The 18,022-nt window shown below is 55.3% G+C and overlaps 1 protein-coding gene across 2 annotated transcripts in view; it reads left to right on the forward strand.

Annotated features, from left to right (window-relative positions):
• Nucleotides 1-3,454: 3,454 nt before the first annotated feature.
• The window catches only part of RASSF5 (Ras association domain family member 5), a 32,460-nt gene continuing 17,892 nt past the window's right edge, over nt 3,455-18,022 (forward strand). Inside the window, exons 1-2 of one of the 2 annotated variants that reach the window (XM_074893385.1) lie at nt 3,455-3,758; nt 13,832-13,950. In XM_074893385.1, the coding sequence (XP_074749486.1) occupies nt 3,455-3,758; nt 13,832-13,950 (423 nt within the window). Of the gene's footprint in view, nt 3,759-9,717; nt 9,883-13,831; nt 13,951-18,022 lie in introns of those variants that run through there. The other variant, XM_074893386.1, reaches the window with a different exon arrangement.

An 18,022-nucleotide genomic window follows, 5' to 3' on the forward strand; every position in this document is an offset into this window, starting at 1 on the left:
TTATCGGCTGAGTCAGCTGCTCGCCAGCAGCAGCATGCGGAGCAGCGATACGGGAAGCCTGGGGTCTCGGGGGCGCGAGCAGGAGATGGTATCAAGGAGCTCTTTGTGGGAAGAGTCAGACAGGCCGCCCCACCGTCCACCTCTTCCTGCCTGTCCCTGGTGTGATTTATGGGTTGTCACCCAGATCCCACACCCCGTAGCTCAGCGGAGGGGAGCACCGTCCCTGGGCTGAGGCTCCTGGCAGACCAATGGGCAGCATTCCCTCGGTCTTCCCACCCCTCCCTGGCACACACAGGTGCAAAGACACATAAATCCCTTCCCTGGGCTCCCCGGGGAGCCCCTGCCCTCCAAACCCCCCGGCTGGGAAGGGGACCACGCTACGGAGGCTCGTGGTGGCAGCGAGTGGCTGGTGGGAAGCGCAGATCCCTTTGTCCCTGTGGTCTGGGAGGCTGCGCTGGCAGGAGGAATGAGCGTTGGGATTCATTCCTGTCCCCTGCAAAAGCCCTTCCCTCTGTGTTTGCCTGGTTTTGACCAGTGTGTGAACTGTGGCTGGCTGCTGGGGTTAAAGGGGGTTGGAGCAGGAATCGGGGAGCTGGGACTTTGGCAGGACCGGCACCAGCACAGTCCAAGGGCAAGGGACTCGCTGCACCTCCCAGGGACTGGTTGTGCATCTGCAGGGAGAGATTGAGCCATCGTCTGGGCAAGCCAACGTGTCTGACTCAGCAGCAGTGGGGATGCTCCGAGCCTGCCTGGACCTGTCCCTCAGGAGACAGCACAACCCCCGCCTCTGCCCTTCACCTTTCCTCCAGTTCCCTTTCCAGCCTCTTTTCTGAGCTGGCTAAACCCAAAGCCTTTGGCCGAGCCTGGGCCTGCAGTGGCCCTTCTGGTTGCCCAGAAGTTGTCCCCAGCCCCTGAGACTCACGTTATGTGACAGTGCCCAGAGGCAGAGCTGCGGCAAGGACAGGGCAAGGGGGGGGTCTGCCGGGGGTGCTCCTCGAATTGAATGTGGCAGCAAATATTTCTAACCTCTGCTGGGAGACATATGGGGACATAAGGCAAAACGGTGCATCCCTGGAGCTGAACATCCTGCGGCAGCGCTGCCCCGAGCCTCAGCAAAATGAGCAAGGAACGGCAGCTCCAGGGCTGTGCCAGGCTTTGCTTTCTTGTAAGAACAAGCCAAGTGCCCCCAGGAGCTCCCCCCGCCCAGGAAACCTTCCTGAGTGCAATTTGGCACCAAAAATCCCATTCATTTTAATTGTAAAACCAACATCCTGACTGTCAAACCCAACTGCTTACTGTAGAAGAGGTGGAACTAAGCCATCACTTATAAGTTTTTCTCCCGCAAATTATTTTCTAGGATTCTCCTAGTTCTATAACGAACGTTATTTTTAATCCAGCTTGAGTTCACTGACATCCCCTGTAGGAACAGGGCAGGGAGCCCGGGCAGAGTCTCCTGCTGCACTTCCTTGGATTCAGTGGAGCTGCGCTGATTCGTACCAGCTGAGCGTTTGACCTGGAACATGTTTGGCTTCAACAAAAAGGGATTTATTTCTTGGCAAAAAGAAAAAAGAGTTTTCGCTAATAGCCCTTGTCATGCCTAAACTGCCATAACACAGCAGCTGCGAAGGGGACTCCCAGAATCCAAATGAAACACAAGTTTTCCTGCCAATGTTAATTAGTTTGTTGGTTTTTTTTTTTCCCCAAATATTTTAACCCTTGGCCTAAAAGAGCTTCCTGTGCTGTCAGACCTGAATACCTGCAGAGCCAGCTGAGGATAACAAGGATCCCCTCTGCCTGGTGCTGCAAAACTGAGACTGAAATCATGCCCTGGGATGGCCCTGGAAAAGCAAATGTCCACAATGGTTTTAACAGGTTCCCAGCCAAGTGCCAGGTGGGTCTTTGCCCTCAGAAAGGGCGTTTGCTTTCTTGCAGGTGATTCCTTATACTATTAATTGGCCTGGGAAGAACACAGGATAAAACACCAAGTTTTTGGGAAACAATTTACCCAGGAATAAACCTGCTGCTGCTCTCAGGCAGGAGCAGAGGACTCATGAATGTGAATCAGGATCCTGACTGGGGAAGAAAAACGCCTTCCAAAAATTAATCTTGCTGCTTAGCACAGAACAAAACTAGAATTTTTCAAGCTGCATTATTGTTCCTTTAGTTTGAAGCTCTTATTAGTGACTGCTTACGGCGCTAGTCTTTTGTAACTCAGAGCCAGTGTTTTAATCTGTCCTTCAAATTAAAATCCTTAAAAAGGATTGAGATATCCTTGATTTATCCTGTTCTCAAGAATTCATGAGAGGCGTCAAATTCAGCTCCCCGTGAGCCCAGAAGCCAGGAGTCACCGAGCCCAGCCCTGCGCTCCCTGCAGCCGCCTCGTCACCCGGCTGCTCTCATGCAAACTGAACAAATTCAGGGGCAGATCTGCCCGAGTTATGAATTTCAAACCAGTGTGACGGCGAGTGGCACAGGAGGGATGGTCTGGGTTAGACCACAGCTGGGGCAATGCGAGGCCGGTCTCGTCCTGCACGACTCGGGGTGACCGTGTCCCCCTCCCTACGCGCTGGGCTCCAGCCAGACCCAGGGAAAAGGGCAGCAGCTGGTTTTGTGGCTCCTCCAGCCGGTGGGGAAAGGGGTGACGGTGACAGGGACCTTCCACCAAGTGGTGATGGTGACACGGGGACCTTCGTATCCAGCCCTGAGTTCAGAGGAGGGGGGGGGTCACTCCGCAATCAGTGGTAGAGGAGCACGCAGACCTGGGCCAGCCCCTCCCCACTCGTGCCCCCCTCCTTTGCCCACGGGAGAGCTTTGCACGCCGGGCACGGGTGTCCTCCGAGCTGGACCCTCCTCGGAGCCGCTTCCAAATTCAGCCGTAATATTTTCCCTTTCGCATTTCCCACAACCACAAGAGCCTCATCTGGGAGAGAGACTTTCTCCAGCTCCCTGCCCGCGGCGTCGCCCCGGAGCCCCGCTGTCCCCGTGGCGGGGGGGAGAATTTGTTCCAGCTGCCCTTACAGCCCCCTCCACGCACACGCGTGGGTTTGCACCGGCCGGGTTTAGTGTCGTGCTCCGCGCGTGATCTGACGGCTCCCGTGGGGGCAAAGCTGGGGACACGGGGAAGGGGGGGGGAATGTGGCCCTGGTTGCGCTTTGGGCTGTGCACCCCCACTGCGGGACCCAGATCGGGGCGGGGGGTTATCCCGCGGGGAGGGGAACCCCCCGGGGGGGAGAATTTCCCCGAGGAACGCTCCCACGGAGAGGGGGGGGGGCTGTCCACGTTGGGGGACGGGACCCACGGATCGGTCCTCCGTGGCGGGGAGGGGGGTGTCTCCACTGGAGGGGTCCCCGGTAGGGCCGCTCCGGGTCCCCACCCCCCCGCCGTGTCTCCTCCCCCCCCGGGACCGGCCCAAAGCGCCTGCGCTGCCCCACGCCCGCCCGGCGCTCGCAGCCCCATGGCCTCTCCGGCGGTGGGGCCGTGCCCCCGCCCGCTGCCGCCCTCCGTGCCCGGCTCCCTGCGCCGGTGCCCCCCCGAGCCCATGGGCGGCCGGTTCCCGGGGACCCCCGGGGGTCCCAGGGCTGCGCGGCGGCGGCGCGGAGGAGCCCCGCGGTCGCTCCCCGACGTGCGGAGCATCTTCGCGGCCCCGCGGGAACCGGCGGAGCGTGGCCGCGGTCACCGCTTCGCCCCTCGCCCCCCGCGCCGCGGGTGGTGCGACCTGTGCGGGGAGGCGGTGCGGGAGCGCGCCCTGCGCTGCGACTGTGAGTGCTGCCTGCCCCTGCCTGCACCCTGCCTGCGCTTCGCTAGCCCGCACCCCTGCCCTGCCCGCATCTCTGCGCGGGTGCTTCATCCCGCGCTGCCGTCTGCCCGCACCCCTGCCCGCGCTCTTCCCCCCGCACCGGCCCCGCCGGACCCTCTCCCTCCCCTTCACCCCGCCTCTGAGCCCCCCCGACCCCCCCCGAGGGGACCGACCGGGGTTGCGGGGGGTGGGGGGGTCCGCACCGCGTTGGGCTTCATCGGGAGTTGCGGGGGGGGGGTCCCCGGTGCCCCGCGGTGCTGCGCTCCGGGAGCTGGATGGGGACCGGGCTGGGATCTCCCCAGAAAGGGTCCCTGGGGTCGGGGCTGGGCGTTGGGCACAGGGTGCGGTGAGGTGCTGCCGGGTGGATTTGGGGAAATTAAGCTTTTCTGGGAAAAAGGAGATTATCGGTTAACGGGCAGGGTGGTGGAGGGGTTGGCATCAGCGCTGGGCAGCAGATCTCTGTGAGCAGGAAGGACTCGTGTTTGTAAAGCTTTACGCTGAGGTGTAAATCCCTCTAGAAACAGTAAATCTGTCAGACACCTTGTTTTGCCCAAACTCCTCGGGTCAGAGTGCTCACGCCGGTGAGCGTCGCTAAGACACGTGTTCCCATGTCACTCGTGTTCCGCAGGAGAGATTAAATCTTCCCATCGCGTGGGAGGGGACACGGAGGGGCCAGATGAGGGGCCGTGGGTGCCCTGTGTCCCTGGGGTGCTGCTCTGGGGCCACGGGGCGTCCGTGTGGTCCATGCCCAGGGGTGACCCGTGTTGGGTGTCGCAGCCGGGTGGGCAAGCGAGGAGGCCGGGGCAGAGGGGGTTCGAGCGAACACGTGTCACGGGTAACTCAGCAGCGTGTGCCGCCAGTGAAACGGCTCCTGTGCCCCTCGTCCCGTCGGCGTGTCTCCTGCTGCCGGCGGGATTTGCTGGTCAGGGTCAGCTGAGCCTCTGGACTTTTTGATTTGTGCCCATAGACCGCGCGTAGCCAGGCGGGGCCGTGCGGGGCGAGGGTGCTCGGGGCCGGGGTGGAGGCAGGGAGTTGGTGCTGGCGGTTATTTGGGGTGAGGGAAGGAGCCCTGGGCCAGCTGCCCAGCTGGCAGCTCCCGAGGAGGCTTCGTTGCTTGTTTGTTGGTTTGTCTGGGGGGTTATGCCAGGCGCGTGCCGTAACGCCAGCCTCGCCGGGGCAATTAGTCCCTCGCTCAGCCTGTTCTGGTTCTTAGGCTTGGCTTTCCTTAGATTATGAATCAATTAAACGTTTCTAGGGGTGATTTGCGCGGCGCGAGCAGGGCTCTTCCACGTGCCTCCTGGTGCCGTTTGGAAGTGAGGGGCGGCTGGGAGAGACCGTGGCACCATATGGCCCTGCTGCATCGCATTAAGGTTTTAGCACTGACTGCTGTTAATTAAATGTAACCCAGCCGTCACCAGCACGACGTGACACAGGAATACGCCGGGGCTGGTGAACTTGCTGCATGGTGCGTTATTTGAAAGAGGGAGAAGTAAATATGTTTTGCTGGTGTGTACCTTTGCTTTCTGCCTGCTGTTCCTGATTAACTCCCACAACACCCAGTAAGGGCCAGTATGTTCCCTGGGGCTGGCGGCTTTGCTGTGCCTGGCGCACAGGAGCACATGTGGGAATGAACGTGCTTAAAGAAATATTATTGGAAGCAAAACAAACTTTGTCGGGGCTCTTGTCTTTCACCAGCCATCCTGCAAAGCTGTCACGAGGCTCACGTGTGAGGTGACATACTGGGCTGTGCGTTTTGAAGCAATAATTCACAGAACTGTGTGGTGTTGCAAATACTATAAATAATTGTTTTGAGGGACTCCTCCTCTGGCAGGATTTTTTTCCGTAGTTATATTGAAACAAATCTTAAATAATTTTATTTCCCTTTTTGTTTCAGAGGGGAATCATTCGGACTGTGGGAGTAGTTCTGCCTCTCAAATTCCCCAAATGTCCAGGCGGTGTTGCTGGGGGGGGAAACTTCAGTGGAGATGCTCGTAACATCTTGTGCATTCCCTGTCATCCCAGTAGCACATCCTTCTGAAAACACCCAAGAGCCGCAGACAGGGTGTGCTGTCCTCCCTTGGTGAATATTTCTTTTTCTTCTGATGCAGAGTCACTGCTTGTTTGCTTTTGACTTGCAGCCTGAGGATACTCAGGTTTTTGTTTGTACAATTCTGGCCCATTTTTATTTACATCAAATCTGGTTGTCTTCAGCAGAACAGGAAAGTGGTATTTCTTCCGCCTCCCCCCCCAGACGGTCAGGGTCCCTTTCTGTCTGTGCCCTGGGCACGGTGTCTGGGGCGGCTGGGGTTTGGACAGTGCCTGGCTCTAGCAAGAGGGGAATCAGAGCAAAGGGAAGGGGCAGGGGGAGCTGGTCCTGCTGCTGAGCGAGGGGGGGGATTTGGCCATGTGGTTTTCATGCCAACCAGCGACGCACTGAAACCCCCTCGGCTGCATTTCCCCTTTCTCGAGCGGCGTGGAGCCGTCTTTCCAAGATGAGCGTGGGACGCGTGCTCTGTGGTTCCTCTTCCAGACGGGGGTCTGGTGGAAGGGGTGGGGGCAGAGACCTGGGATGTCCCGGAATCATGAAAATGATCCCCTTGGGTGGCTTTTCTCAGGCATCTGGCAGGCTTAGGCTGTCCCGAACCGGTCCCATGGCTCCAGAGCACTGTGGAGGTGGCAAACAGACTCTTCCTGAGGTTTTAGCTCAAGTCCTACCCACGGGTGCTGCGTCTGGGGCTGATGCAGATGTTGTCTGAGACATTGGGAGCCATTTCCCTGCCTTTATTGGGAGCCTCTGGGTCAGTCCTGTGTGTGACAGACATCAAACATGTTGCACCCATTGGCATCGGTGCGAAGGGATGGGGAGGTGGGAGCTCGGGAGCAGCTGAGCCCGGGCCGTCCTGCTGGCGTTTGTTAAAAATACTTGTTTTCAGTCTCAAAGTGAGTGCAGCTGGGCATGAGGAGTAGCTGTGCCATTATATGCTGTGTCTTGAATATCTCCTATCTAATGTATGGGGCTTTGTGCTGCTGGCACCTTTTGAAACCTGAATAAATATTAAAAGAAAAAAAAATCTCACTGTAGGAGTGTAAATGTGTCCCGCTGCCAGCAGCTTTTCCTGACACGAGAGGCTGGGGAGAAGGGGCTGGGCGGGCAGGTTGCAGAGGTGCATCTTTGCTGTGGGGTTTTTTTTGGCGTTTATTCTGGTGGGGCAGAGCGCAGCTATTTGAGTGCAGTGGTGACTAATGCAGCTTCAAAGCCTTCGGCGTGTTTTATTTCGCTTTTTGCTTTTTTTTTTTTTTTTTTTTCCTGGCAGCATCACGCTGGTGACTCAGGGTCCCTCCATGCTGCACGGGGTAGGACAGTCACTGGCAACCAGGAATCTCGTGGCTTAAGGCAGAAAAATTATGTGAGAGCCTAACCTGTGTGTGGGTCAGCTGCTTTGCTCCCTTTCCATCCCAGTTCACCCTGGGACGGACTGGTTCTTCCTGGGGGAGTTTCTCATCCTTGCTGTACCTGTGATGCAGATGCTGATTTGAAATTCCTGTTTCTGGTACTGCAGCCGTTAGCAAAACCAGCAGTAAGACCCATCCCAGTGACCGCTCAGCGACGTGTCCACTCCTTCCCCTTGCTCGGTGCTCTGGTTTGGCCGGGGTGTTTACCCCAGCATGTGCCAGCCCCCCATGGCCCTACCAGTGGGGCTTCCCCGTGCCCATGGCCTCTCTCGTCCTGGCAGCTGGGGATGTGATTTACCACCCATGTATTTCCTGGGTGGTGTTGATGAAGTCCCGTGGGGTTTTTCTTTGGCCCAGGTGGGTTAAGCCGGATGCATCCGCTGCAGGTGGAGTGACCATAAACAGTTTTGGTTTGTCTGTCAGTGGGAGCTGTGGTCTCCACAGCAGAGCCAGCTGGAATTGGGTGCCCTCCCCGATCGGCGGCGCGGGACCAGGCTTTGGTGACCACGGTGTTACCAGAACAGGACATTGTTGGCTGAAGTGCTTCTTTGCAAGAGAATCACTCCAGGTCTCGTGCTTCCCTGCCGGGAGGGCTGGCTGTGAGGCGCTGCCTCGAGGGAAACCTCGGAGCACGTCCAGCGCCTGCCTGATGATCTCGGTGGCAAATGCAGTCGTACCTGAAGTCAGATTTTGATCTGTAGATCTTGCGACATGGACCTGGTTCAGTAAAGCACTTCAGCGTGCATCTGGGTTTATGCCTCTGGTGTGAAGCCACCCTTATCTCTCAGAGCAGTTAATTCTGTGTTCAAGTGCTGCGCTGAATCAGGACCTGGTTCCTTTAGGAGCGAGTTGGTTAAACACACACCATTTCTCTTTCTTGTTTGTGGAGCAAACTACAGTTCTAATATCACTGGTTCTCAAGTAGCTGTTTGCTTAAGGTAATGGATTCTTTAGCAGGTGTGGACACTCTTAAAAAGCACAGCCCAGCCTCGCTGGGACAGGGCTCTGCTCGTGCCACTGGCGCTCTCCGGGACATGGTGGGTTTTCATGTTCTCTTCTTCCAAAACGTCCTCCCACGCTCTGTCGCGTCTCTGGTCTTGGCACTGTAAATAGTAATTGCTGACAGTTCATAGGACCCACAGTACTTTGCATTTCTGTCCTATTTAGCTGGTCCAGACAGATTCCTGAGGCTTCTCCTGCTCCCAGGTGACTCGGGCAGGTTGGGATGGTGCTTGCCGGGCGGGTGCTGCTGGGGTCAGACGAGGACAGGGTGGGGTGCTGGGGTGTATCCCGCCCGCTGAGGCTCCCCAAGGCAGGGCGTTCGCTTACCCAGGGCCGATGGAGGTGTGGGGAGGGACGGTGACCTGCCCAGAGCCGTGTGACAGGCTGCCGGGGCTCCTGGAGTCGCTCAGGTCTTCAGGGACCTGTTTCTTACTGCGATCCAGTCCGGTGCCTCGGGAAGGATTTATGGAGAGACACACCAGCCAAGGCTCCAGCTCTTACTTTGCAGGTTAGTCTTGGGGCTGTCTCTTTTCTCCCTCTGCTTTGTTCCTGGCCCAGGAGGTTTAGTTGAGTTTGCTGGTCTTGGTGTGGGAAGAAGGGATGCGCGTAGCTGTAGAGATGCTGTATAGGTGTTGGGACAGCAAGGGGTGAATAAGAAAGTCCCCTGTGGTGTTTAACTCATGCTGCTTGGTGTGATTTTTAGGGTTAGTTAAATTTTATCTTTGTTACTCCCAGTATAAAAGCAAGAATGTGTTGTGCAGGGTGCTGGAAACCTGGTCTGTTTGTAAGAGGAAGGCTGAACAGAGAGGGGACAGTTGTGATGTAGAGGGTACAAAGTGACAAATTTCAAGCATGCTGTTAAACTGATGTTCGTGTCCCAGCCCATCATTTCACACTTGGTATAGCTGTAACTGATAGATGCTGTGAAAGAGCTGTAGGATTGATCTAAGCACCTAGCTAATGTGTGCAGAGTTTAAACCACTATAAATGTAGTTAATCTCAGTGTATTCCTTTAAATTAACCTTTGATTGAACATTGGGGACTTTTTTTTCCTTAAACTTTAGAAGGCTGCAGGGGAAAAGCAGCAAAGTGAAGAGAGGGTATTGGAAAGAGCCCTCCCAGCGTACGGCTGGGTCCTGCGCTTTCTCTCTCTAATCTGTTCCGTTGGATTGTTTTATCTTATCAAGCAAAAAGCCCCAGAAATAGAAAGTTTTCCATGGCTAACAGGACAAGCCCGGAGATGCACAAGCTCTGAGCTGCGTGTTGCCTCATTGCTCAAATAATAAATAAATAAATCCGTCAAATGGCAGCAGATTGTAAATGGACAATGTCGGTGTTTTATCTCCGTGGGAGGAAAGGCCTCTCGTGGAAGGGGACGTAACTTGCACCGATGCACGTTGCATCTCGGCCGCGTTCGGCGTTGAAGAGCTGCCGGCCTGGCTCCGCGGGCCCGGGAGGTTATCGATCTCCCCTCGCAAGGATGACAGATGGGAAAGCGGGGGCAGCCGCTTGCTTTGGGCTCGTAACAAAGAGAATTCGCAAAATATTCAGGCATTTTCCCAAGTCAAAGTCTTGGTCTGAGGGACTCCGGCTGCTGAGGAGGCCAAGCAGGGAGGTCTTGCTGGTTGGAGGTAGGTGGTGGTGGCGGTGGGTGTGTTTGGGTGTATTTGCTGCTGTGCGCAGCCTTTCTGCTGCTAATTAGGTGTAAGGGGGTTCCTGTGGTGCTGCCCTGTCTGTGCTGGTGACACACGGCCGCCGGGACCTGGCATGGGGCTGGCACTGGGTGGCTTCAGCTTCTCTGGCTCCTTCTGCAGCCCTGCTCTGGCAGGAGCGCTGCGGCAGAGCGCGGCTCGGGGCATCGGTGCTGCCCCCCACTTGCTGCTCGAAAGGGAAATTTTGGTAAATCATGGCTCAAGAGCATCTGCCTGGCAGCTGGGTTTGCACTCCAGAGCTGCAGTGGTGCAGGGACCTCTCCGAGGGGTTGTGGTCACCAGTGGGGTCTCGTCTGCTCTGAACAAACAAGAAAACCACCCTTGGGTTTTAAAGTGTTTGCAAACAACCCAAACCATCTGATTTAGACCTAAAACTGCTGAGACCTCCCGTGACGGAGCTGCAGACTTGAGGCGGGGCTGGGTCAGTGCCGTGGGGGATATCGGAAAGCGCTTCATAGGAAAATTAAGACCCTTCCCTGCATTTGCTCTGTGAATTCTGGAGCTGGTGGCGATGCCGCAGGCCCCATCCTGTCCCCTCCTGGCAGCAGGAGACACCCGCCAGCTCTTACGATGTGGCAGGGCCACATCCTGCGGCCGTCCCTGAGGTCACCCCGAGTGACGTCGGGCGTCTCGCCGAGCGCGGGCAGAGGCACCGAGCCCTCCGTCTCAAGCAGCACAGCTTGCAAAATCAGAGCTCACGCGTGACCTGCGTGTCAAGGGGTGTGTGAGCTGGCCGGAGGATTCCGGAGTTCGAAGGCGAATGGCAGAAATCTCCGTTCTTCAGCATCGCCCACTTCCAGTGCTCAAACACCTGCGGAGTCTCTCACCGCTTTCAAAACTCACGATGTTTTATTTTTCTTTCTTTGTTGTCTCTGAACCTTCTCATAGAAGCTGGGTCACACCTTAAAGGTTTTCCTTAACTTTGCTGATAACGGGAGCGTTTCTGATTTGCCTTTTTTAACGAGTGGCAGGATCCTTAAACCAGGAGCCAAAGCTTTAAGGTAACTCCTGCAATTTCATGATTCATTTTAACAACACACAAGGGTTTTTTGTAGCTTGTTTGAAGCCTGCCCTCTCAACAACACTCCTCCGGTCCCGTGTGTGCCAGAGCTGGCAGCTCTGGTCAGGGGGCAGCCAGGGTAGGGGGGTATTTTCACCAGGGCAGAGCAGTTGCCCATCACCACTGCAGGAACCACAAACTTTGGCCAGAAATCAGAGTTTAAGAGCATCACAGGGGAGGTGTTGGGACACTTTAAACTCTTTCCATCCGAATTTTGGGGGCAGACATATCCGGTCTACCTCACGATGTTGCTGTGGGGTTGCAGGAGGTTTTTCTTTAGGTGAAAGCCTGGCTGGGGTCAGGTTCCTGGAGCCTCTGTTGTTGCTGGGGCCAGGATCTGGCCATGCTGCCACAGACCTGCGCCTTCTCCTTTTGTCCCCTTAGCCTACAGATCCGGGGCTTGCTCGTGGGTCGGATTGAAAGATGCCTCATAGCATCTGTGGTACTCGGGAGGTGGGAGTGGGAGGATGGGGTGGGCAGGGTGACTGCAGTCCTATATTTAGGCATCCGGATGGGCATCTGTATTGGGCTGATTCAGACTATCCAACTTTATCTGCCTGAGAAACTTTATCTGTGAAGAAAGGGAAATTCCTTTTAGTCACCAAAGTTTTTTACGGTATCGTGATCTGACTCTTTCTTACAAAAAAAAAAAAAAAACCAAACAAAAAAAAAACAAACCCCAAAAAAACCCCCCTGCATTTCCAAGTGTGGCTTTGTTGGACTTGAATGGAAATTATCTTAAAGCATAAGTGGAGGCATCCTGCTCCTCTTGGCAAACCTGTCACGTGGCTGCTTCCCAAAGCCGTGCTGGGTTTCTAAAATTAGTGCTCCCTGCCGGATACTCAGTGATTAGGTCTGTTAATAGGTGACGGTGACTAAGGAGGTGTCATACTTTAATCCCATAAAGAAATGCCTGGCTGTGATGGGCCTGATCCGGAGGTGTACTTGGGAGCTGTAATTTCTGTGGTCTGTGTTATGTATTTCAGACCTCTTACCATGCTCCTCCTCCACCCGAGGTGCTCGAGCCTTCCCACCCGGGCAGGCTGCAGTCCCGGGGAGTGGAGGCAGCTGCCCAGATCTGAAAATCCCAGACCCAAATAGGCAGAAGGGACTTTGTGCTGGCGCCAGATGCTCAGGTGAACCTGCAGCTGGAGCATCCTCAAATTAGCACCTCCAGCAAAGACTTGGCGAATGTCCCCCATTAAAAGCCTGTTCCAGTTGCTCGAAAGGTCACGCATTAAATTACCGAGTAACTGTGCAGCTTATCTCTAATTAAAAAAAAAAAAAGCAAGTCTCCCTCCTTTCCCCCAGGCTTACTTGACACAACTGACTTGGAATAGGAGAATATGATAGACAGCTCACGCCAGATGAATGTTAAATGATAAATGATTTCCCTGTTTCCCCCAGAGATGGATGTTTTCCCCCCGCAGGCAGCAGCTCCCAGCAGTGGTTCAGCTCCTCTCATTCATTCTCGGGCGTTCCCACGTGTGAGCATTCAGCAGAGCTGAGCAGAAATCACTGTTTCCAGAGCAAACACGGGATATTGCTTTGCTTTCCTGCAAGCCCCAGGTATTCAAAACCAATGACCCAAATGCTAAAGAAAAAAGAAGAAAAGAAAAAAAAATGAAGAGTGTTTAAAATACAAGCTCGCTGGCTTGGAGCAGGGTGGCAGGGCTGGTGCAGGGATGGGCACTCAGTCCCAACTCCTTCTGTGGAGTGGACACTCTTGCCTTGGGTTTAGGATTTTTTCTTTCAGGTCGGTGACCGCTCTGGAATTTTGGATAGTGTAGAAAGTAAATTTAATGCTGTTTGTACAAAAGTTAAAAATTAAAAGGATCAGAAGGGCCATTAAAGTGGGAGGAGGTTGTTAGCTGCAGTCAGGAGGGCTTGGGGGGAAAGGGCTGGGGGAGCGAAAGCCACGGATATGTGATAACTGTTGTGTCTGGTAGATGGAGCTGGCTGTGCCGAATGCTGCCCCTCGGCAGCCGTGGGCTGTGGGCGAGCGGGACCCTGTGCCTAAAGAGGTTAAACTGGGCTCTGTGGAGTCACCTGTGCAATTTCTTCTACCTTGACCTGGTTAATGTGTTACGAGACGGGTCAGCATCCAAAGGAAACCTGCTGCGGAAATGCTTTACTGCACCCGGGCAGCGCGTGCGCCGGGATGGGAGGTCACAGCCTCTGCCGGGGCCCAGGACGTGGCTGTACCTGCTCCGGGGGTGGCTTTTTGGCAATCTGATGGTGTAACCATGCCTTGGTCGCTGTAACCGGCCCTTGAAGTGTTCAGGTTTAGTGACCTTCAATAGTTTGACTTCTGTCTAATACAAAGAAGTGTTTTCCCCTCCTGATGTTGGAGATGAAGCACCCTTTCCCCCTGTAGTGGCCAAGCTTTTGCTGCAGGCGTTGCACAGGTGACATCTCCCAGGAGCACAGCTGTGGAGTGGTGTACCCCGAGGTTTGGTGGGACTCGAGCATATCCTTTGTTGTGTGTTAGCATGCCAGCAGATCAGGGGACAGGCAGCAGCGCGCAAGGCAGGAACGCTGCCCATGCACTGCAGCAAGAAGCACAAGTTTCCCTGGGGAGAGGGCATGGGAGAAATTCTTGCTCTGGATGAGGTATTCTGGTACCTCTCCCCATCTGCAGGAGCGGCCTGAATGGGGACATGTGCCTGGCCAGCAGCTCTGGCCGTGCCGGTGCCCGTGAGCATCAGGCTGCCCTCTGGCAGAGTCTGGTCCCTTCCCGGGGTTCCCCCACTGCTCCTCGACCACAGGCTCATTTGCACCTCACTTTCTCATTTCTCCCCCGTGCAGACTGCAGATACACGTGTCACCAGGAGTGCCGCAGCCTCATCCAGCTGGACTGCCGCCGGCCGGGCCAGTGCCAGAGCCAGCTCTCGCCCGAGAGCACCCTCCTGCCGCCCCGCAGCCAGGTACGCCCGGGCAGGGGGCTCGTGGGGGGGAAGCAGCCTCATGGTGACCCATTGCAACTCCTTCAGAGAGGCGATTCCGTGCTCCTGAAGGGTTTTGCAGGAGGGAGGTCAGCCCCGCAGGCCCAGACAGCACTCACTAGTGAGTACCGTGTACATCTGGCCCCTCCGCCCTGCCTGGCGTGATGGAGGGTGTGCGCGTGGGCATCCCCCTCGCCCTAAACCCGTCTGTGGAGCCAGGTCGGGTTTAAAACGCTGCCTTCGGCCAGGCTGCCCAGAGCAGGGCAGGAGACGAGCGGTGCCCAGGTTCCTGCAAGGGAGGATTGGTACCGACACCAAATCACATCCCTGCGGCGGGTGCAAAGTGTGTCAAAGAGGCAGCAAAGGTGTGTTTCTGCTGCGTCTTGCCAGAGCGCGAGCGTGGGTTTTGCGAGGAGCTCCGGCTCAAGAGCCTTGTTTTAAGAGTTTCAATAGTCCTGGGGGATTGAGACTCTTCAATCTATATTAGGGACGTGCAGTAATCCCCAGGGCTCCTCCAGCAGGTTTAGCTGTTGGCTTAATCCCCCCGAGGGTCCGCGGTGTCTGGCCTGCAAGCCGGTGGGGGTGTCTGCTGGAACAGGCTGCAGCGCGTGGGACGGGGCTCAGCGAGGCTGTGCGGGGCCATGCAAGTGCAGGTGTAGGCTAGTTAATGCTGGGAGCTTAAAACATTGCTTAGAAACCTTCTCAAAGCTGATCTGACCTCCACAGAGCCTTTTCAATCTCTATATGCTTTTTTAAAAACTGTATTCTCTCCTTCGTCATAACGGCGCGTTTGTGTTCCTCTCTGTGGAGGACCTGGAGGACCTGGATGCACTTGTGCAAAGCTGGAAATGGAAACGTGCACTTTTTCAAAGACGATGTGGGGTTTCTGGTGGGCGTGTGAGGAGCCAGCAGCGGGCTTTCGTTGTTGTCTGTGCTTTGCTGGGCAAAAGCCGAGCTTGGCCTCACCGGCACATGGCTGGGCGATTGCTGCTCAGAGAAAAATGGTCAGGAGGGAACCTGAAGTTAGATGGGATTTATCTTAGAGTTACAAAGGGACTCTGGGTTCTCCACTGAGCCGTGAGGTGTTTGTATAAGCCAGATTTGTGTGTGTTTACATCTCCTTCGGATGTTGTTGGGCTTCCCTCAGGAGCATGAGAAAAGCTTGATTTTGAGAAAAATTAGAAAGGCTTATTTCTTCTCCAGGGTGATAACACCAGCCGGGGGTTATTGATGGTCCTAATAATAAACACGGAGCCTGCGCTTCGTGGCAATTCATCACTCTGACATGTCTCTGGTGTGATCCTGGGAAGGGGGGAGGCATTTTGTGCCAAGGAAACAAAAGTCTCTCCAATTACAGCAGCCAACAGAAATCCATAAACCCATCCCCAGGTCCTGCTCGGGGATTGCACCTTTGAACCCTCCGCACAGCAAAGCGCTGGTGGGAGTCTCGTTACCTGTGCTGGGAAGGGCCGCACGGCTGCGGGGCGGGAGGTGCGTGGGCTGGTTTGAGGGTGAACAGGGGTAAATCACCGCAACAAAGCTCCGTTCTGGTTTGTGGATGATCGATAATCAGGGGAAAAATCATCTTCAGGTTTACTTGATCCGAGCCCATGGAGCTGAGCACGCAGCCACGTTCTGGTGTGTTTCTGTTGGCCGAACAGCTTTTGCTGCTTGAAAGAAGGTTGGAGGGAAAACAGTGCCAGTATTCCAGAAGGAGAGTAATAGGTGCCTGAATACACTGCGGGGGGAAAGGGAATTGCACACTGGAAACACAAGAAACTTGTATTAATATCTGGCATAGCTGGAAGTCATTAAATAGTATTAAATGTAAGAGAACTAGAAGCATCAGAGAAATAGCTACTTTAATATCACATAGTTAAGTACCGTTACCATGTAATACCAGGCATTAATAATTTGGGCTTTGATCCAGCGAAGTACTTGAGTGCATTACATTTAGTCCCAGATTAGCCTCCCTGGGTAAAATCCCGACTCTGCTGAAGCTGACAAAAGCCTCAGCTGGTCTCAGCAGCACCAAAAATTCAGTCTCTGGTTTTGGCGGAGCTGGTCGTGCGCGTCCCACCTGCGAGCTGGTGCAGGTCACTGGTGGGGGGGTTCTCCGGGAGCTCTTGTGCAGGGAACCATTCACTGGAGCTGCTGCTGAACCAATGGGTCGAAATTAGTTGGGTTTTTTGCTTGGTTGTTTTTTTACGGAGCTGATCTCCCAAGCAGGTGGATGCAATGGGAAAGCGAGGGCTGCTTGGAGAAGCCCGTGGAGCAGCGCAGTGGGAGCGCGTCCGGCTTCACGTGGGGCACTGCAAAGCTGGCTGCAGCCTTTCCCGCCGTGAAACGCTCAGGGCTGAGGCATCAGTGGAGACTCGATGTCTGTGCCGTTCATCAGCCCATCGCTCACTTTCTGCTCGTGTTGCACATGCTCGATTTAAGCCTCTTTCTCATCTAAATATAGCCCTGCGAAGCTGAGGAGGTTTGTGCCACTGCAGAAGCACGCGTGCTGCTAAGAGGATGGCTTATTTATTTGCACTGTTACAAGTTGCTTTGTAAACATGCCATTTGGATTCTTGCCTTCCTCTTTGAGATGCAGATGTTGCATCCTCCTGCTAGTCTTTACATCGACATCCCGGTTTGTATTCACGGGATGCTGCTGGCTGTGGGGTACAGAGCTATCAAAGCCTTGTAGCAATTTAAGTCCTTCAGCTAACAGATACAGATGGAAGGGCAGGAAACACCATCTGCAACCTATCAAGAGGGGAGGAGGTTTTCATGCGTGGATGGTAGTTGGTGTGAGGATCTTGGAGCCCTTTTGGACCAGTCGAGGGAACCCTGTGACCCGAAGGGGTGAGTGACAGCCCCGGTTTGCAGGAGTGGTTTGCTGATGGTCCCACTGCAGATAGTCAATCTGGGGAGTAGAGCCAAGGCTGCTGCCTGCCAGCTCCCCGCGCTCGCTGGCCTGGGGTAAAAATAGCACCTCACAATGGTGAGAGTTGTGCCTTGAAAAGGACGCAAAGGAATTAACGTAAGAACAGCCGTCTGGGCACGGCGGTGCCTTCTCCCTGCGCGGCTGGTGGGTGTTGAAGGAGAGACCAGAAACATCAGGGCCAGGACGGTGCTGTGGCCGTGGCCTCCCCACAAGCAGTGCTGTGGGCACTCCCTGGGCTTGCATCTGAACTGTCGTTGTTAATAGCTGTCAGGGAGCTTTTTCTGATGAGTCTGACTTTGCACATCCACCACCAGAAGTCCTAGTGATGAGTTCTGCGGATCTGGTCGCCCACGGCCCGGACAAGCACTCCTCCTTTTGGTGTTAAACTCACTGCGCTCTTCACGTGAACATCTCCTGCGATTCTGTAGCTCTCCATCACATCCAGGCTCTCGCCAGTCCCTCCTTTCCAGATCCAGGCATGGAAACTGTCCTGTACTTCTAGTCTGCCCTGCCCTTCGTGTTACCTCTTGTAATTCTTTATTCTTACTTGGATGGGCTGGCTGGGTCTTGTGTGAAGTATTTGAGGTGTGGGCATAGGATGGATTTATTTGGTGGCACGATACGCTCAGGCCTTGTTCCCGCTTCCTTTTCTGAAGAATTCTTAGCACGTACGTTAACATGGCACTGCCTGAGCAGAATCCTTTCTAACACGGTGTGTCGGGCTGTTCTTTAGTCCCCTCGAGCTGCTCCTGAACACAGGCTGGTTTCCAGGTGGGTGGGGAGAGCCTGTGCTGGGATGCGCTGCATCCCCATCCGTGTGCTGCATCCCATGGACGCACGGCCCCTGCCAAGGGAATATGATAGCCTGTGGGGAGCGGAGCCCTTCCCCTGCCCGCCTCCAGAAATACCGATGATCTTCACCAAGGGGGAAGGTCACAGCTGCTTTAAAAGCTGCTGGGTAAAATGCAGAGTATTGACGGGGTGGTGGCAGGTCTGAAGGGGCCGGGGGAGAGGGGAACAGAGGAGGCAGCTCTGGGGACGGGTCTGTGCCAGGCTGGGTTCCGGCAGCGCTGAGGAGGGGGAGAGGGGAGCGGGGATGATGCTGTCGCTCTGGGGCTC

This window comes from Strix uralensis, chromosome 24, assembly GCF_047716275.1.
Source record: "Strix uralensis isolate ZFMK-TIS-50842 chromosome 24, bStrUra1, whole genome shotgun sequence".
NCBI classification, from domain to species: domain Eukaryota; kingdom Metazoa; phylum Chordata; class Aves; order Strigiformes; family Strigidae; genus Strix; species Strix uralensis.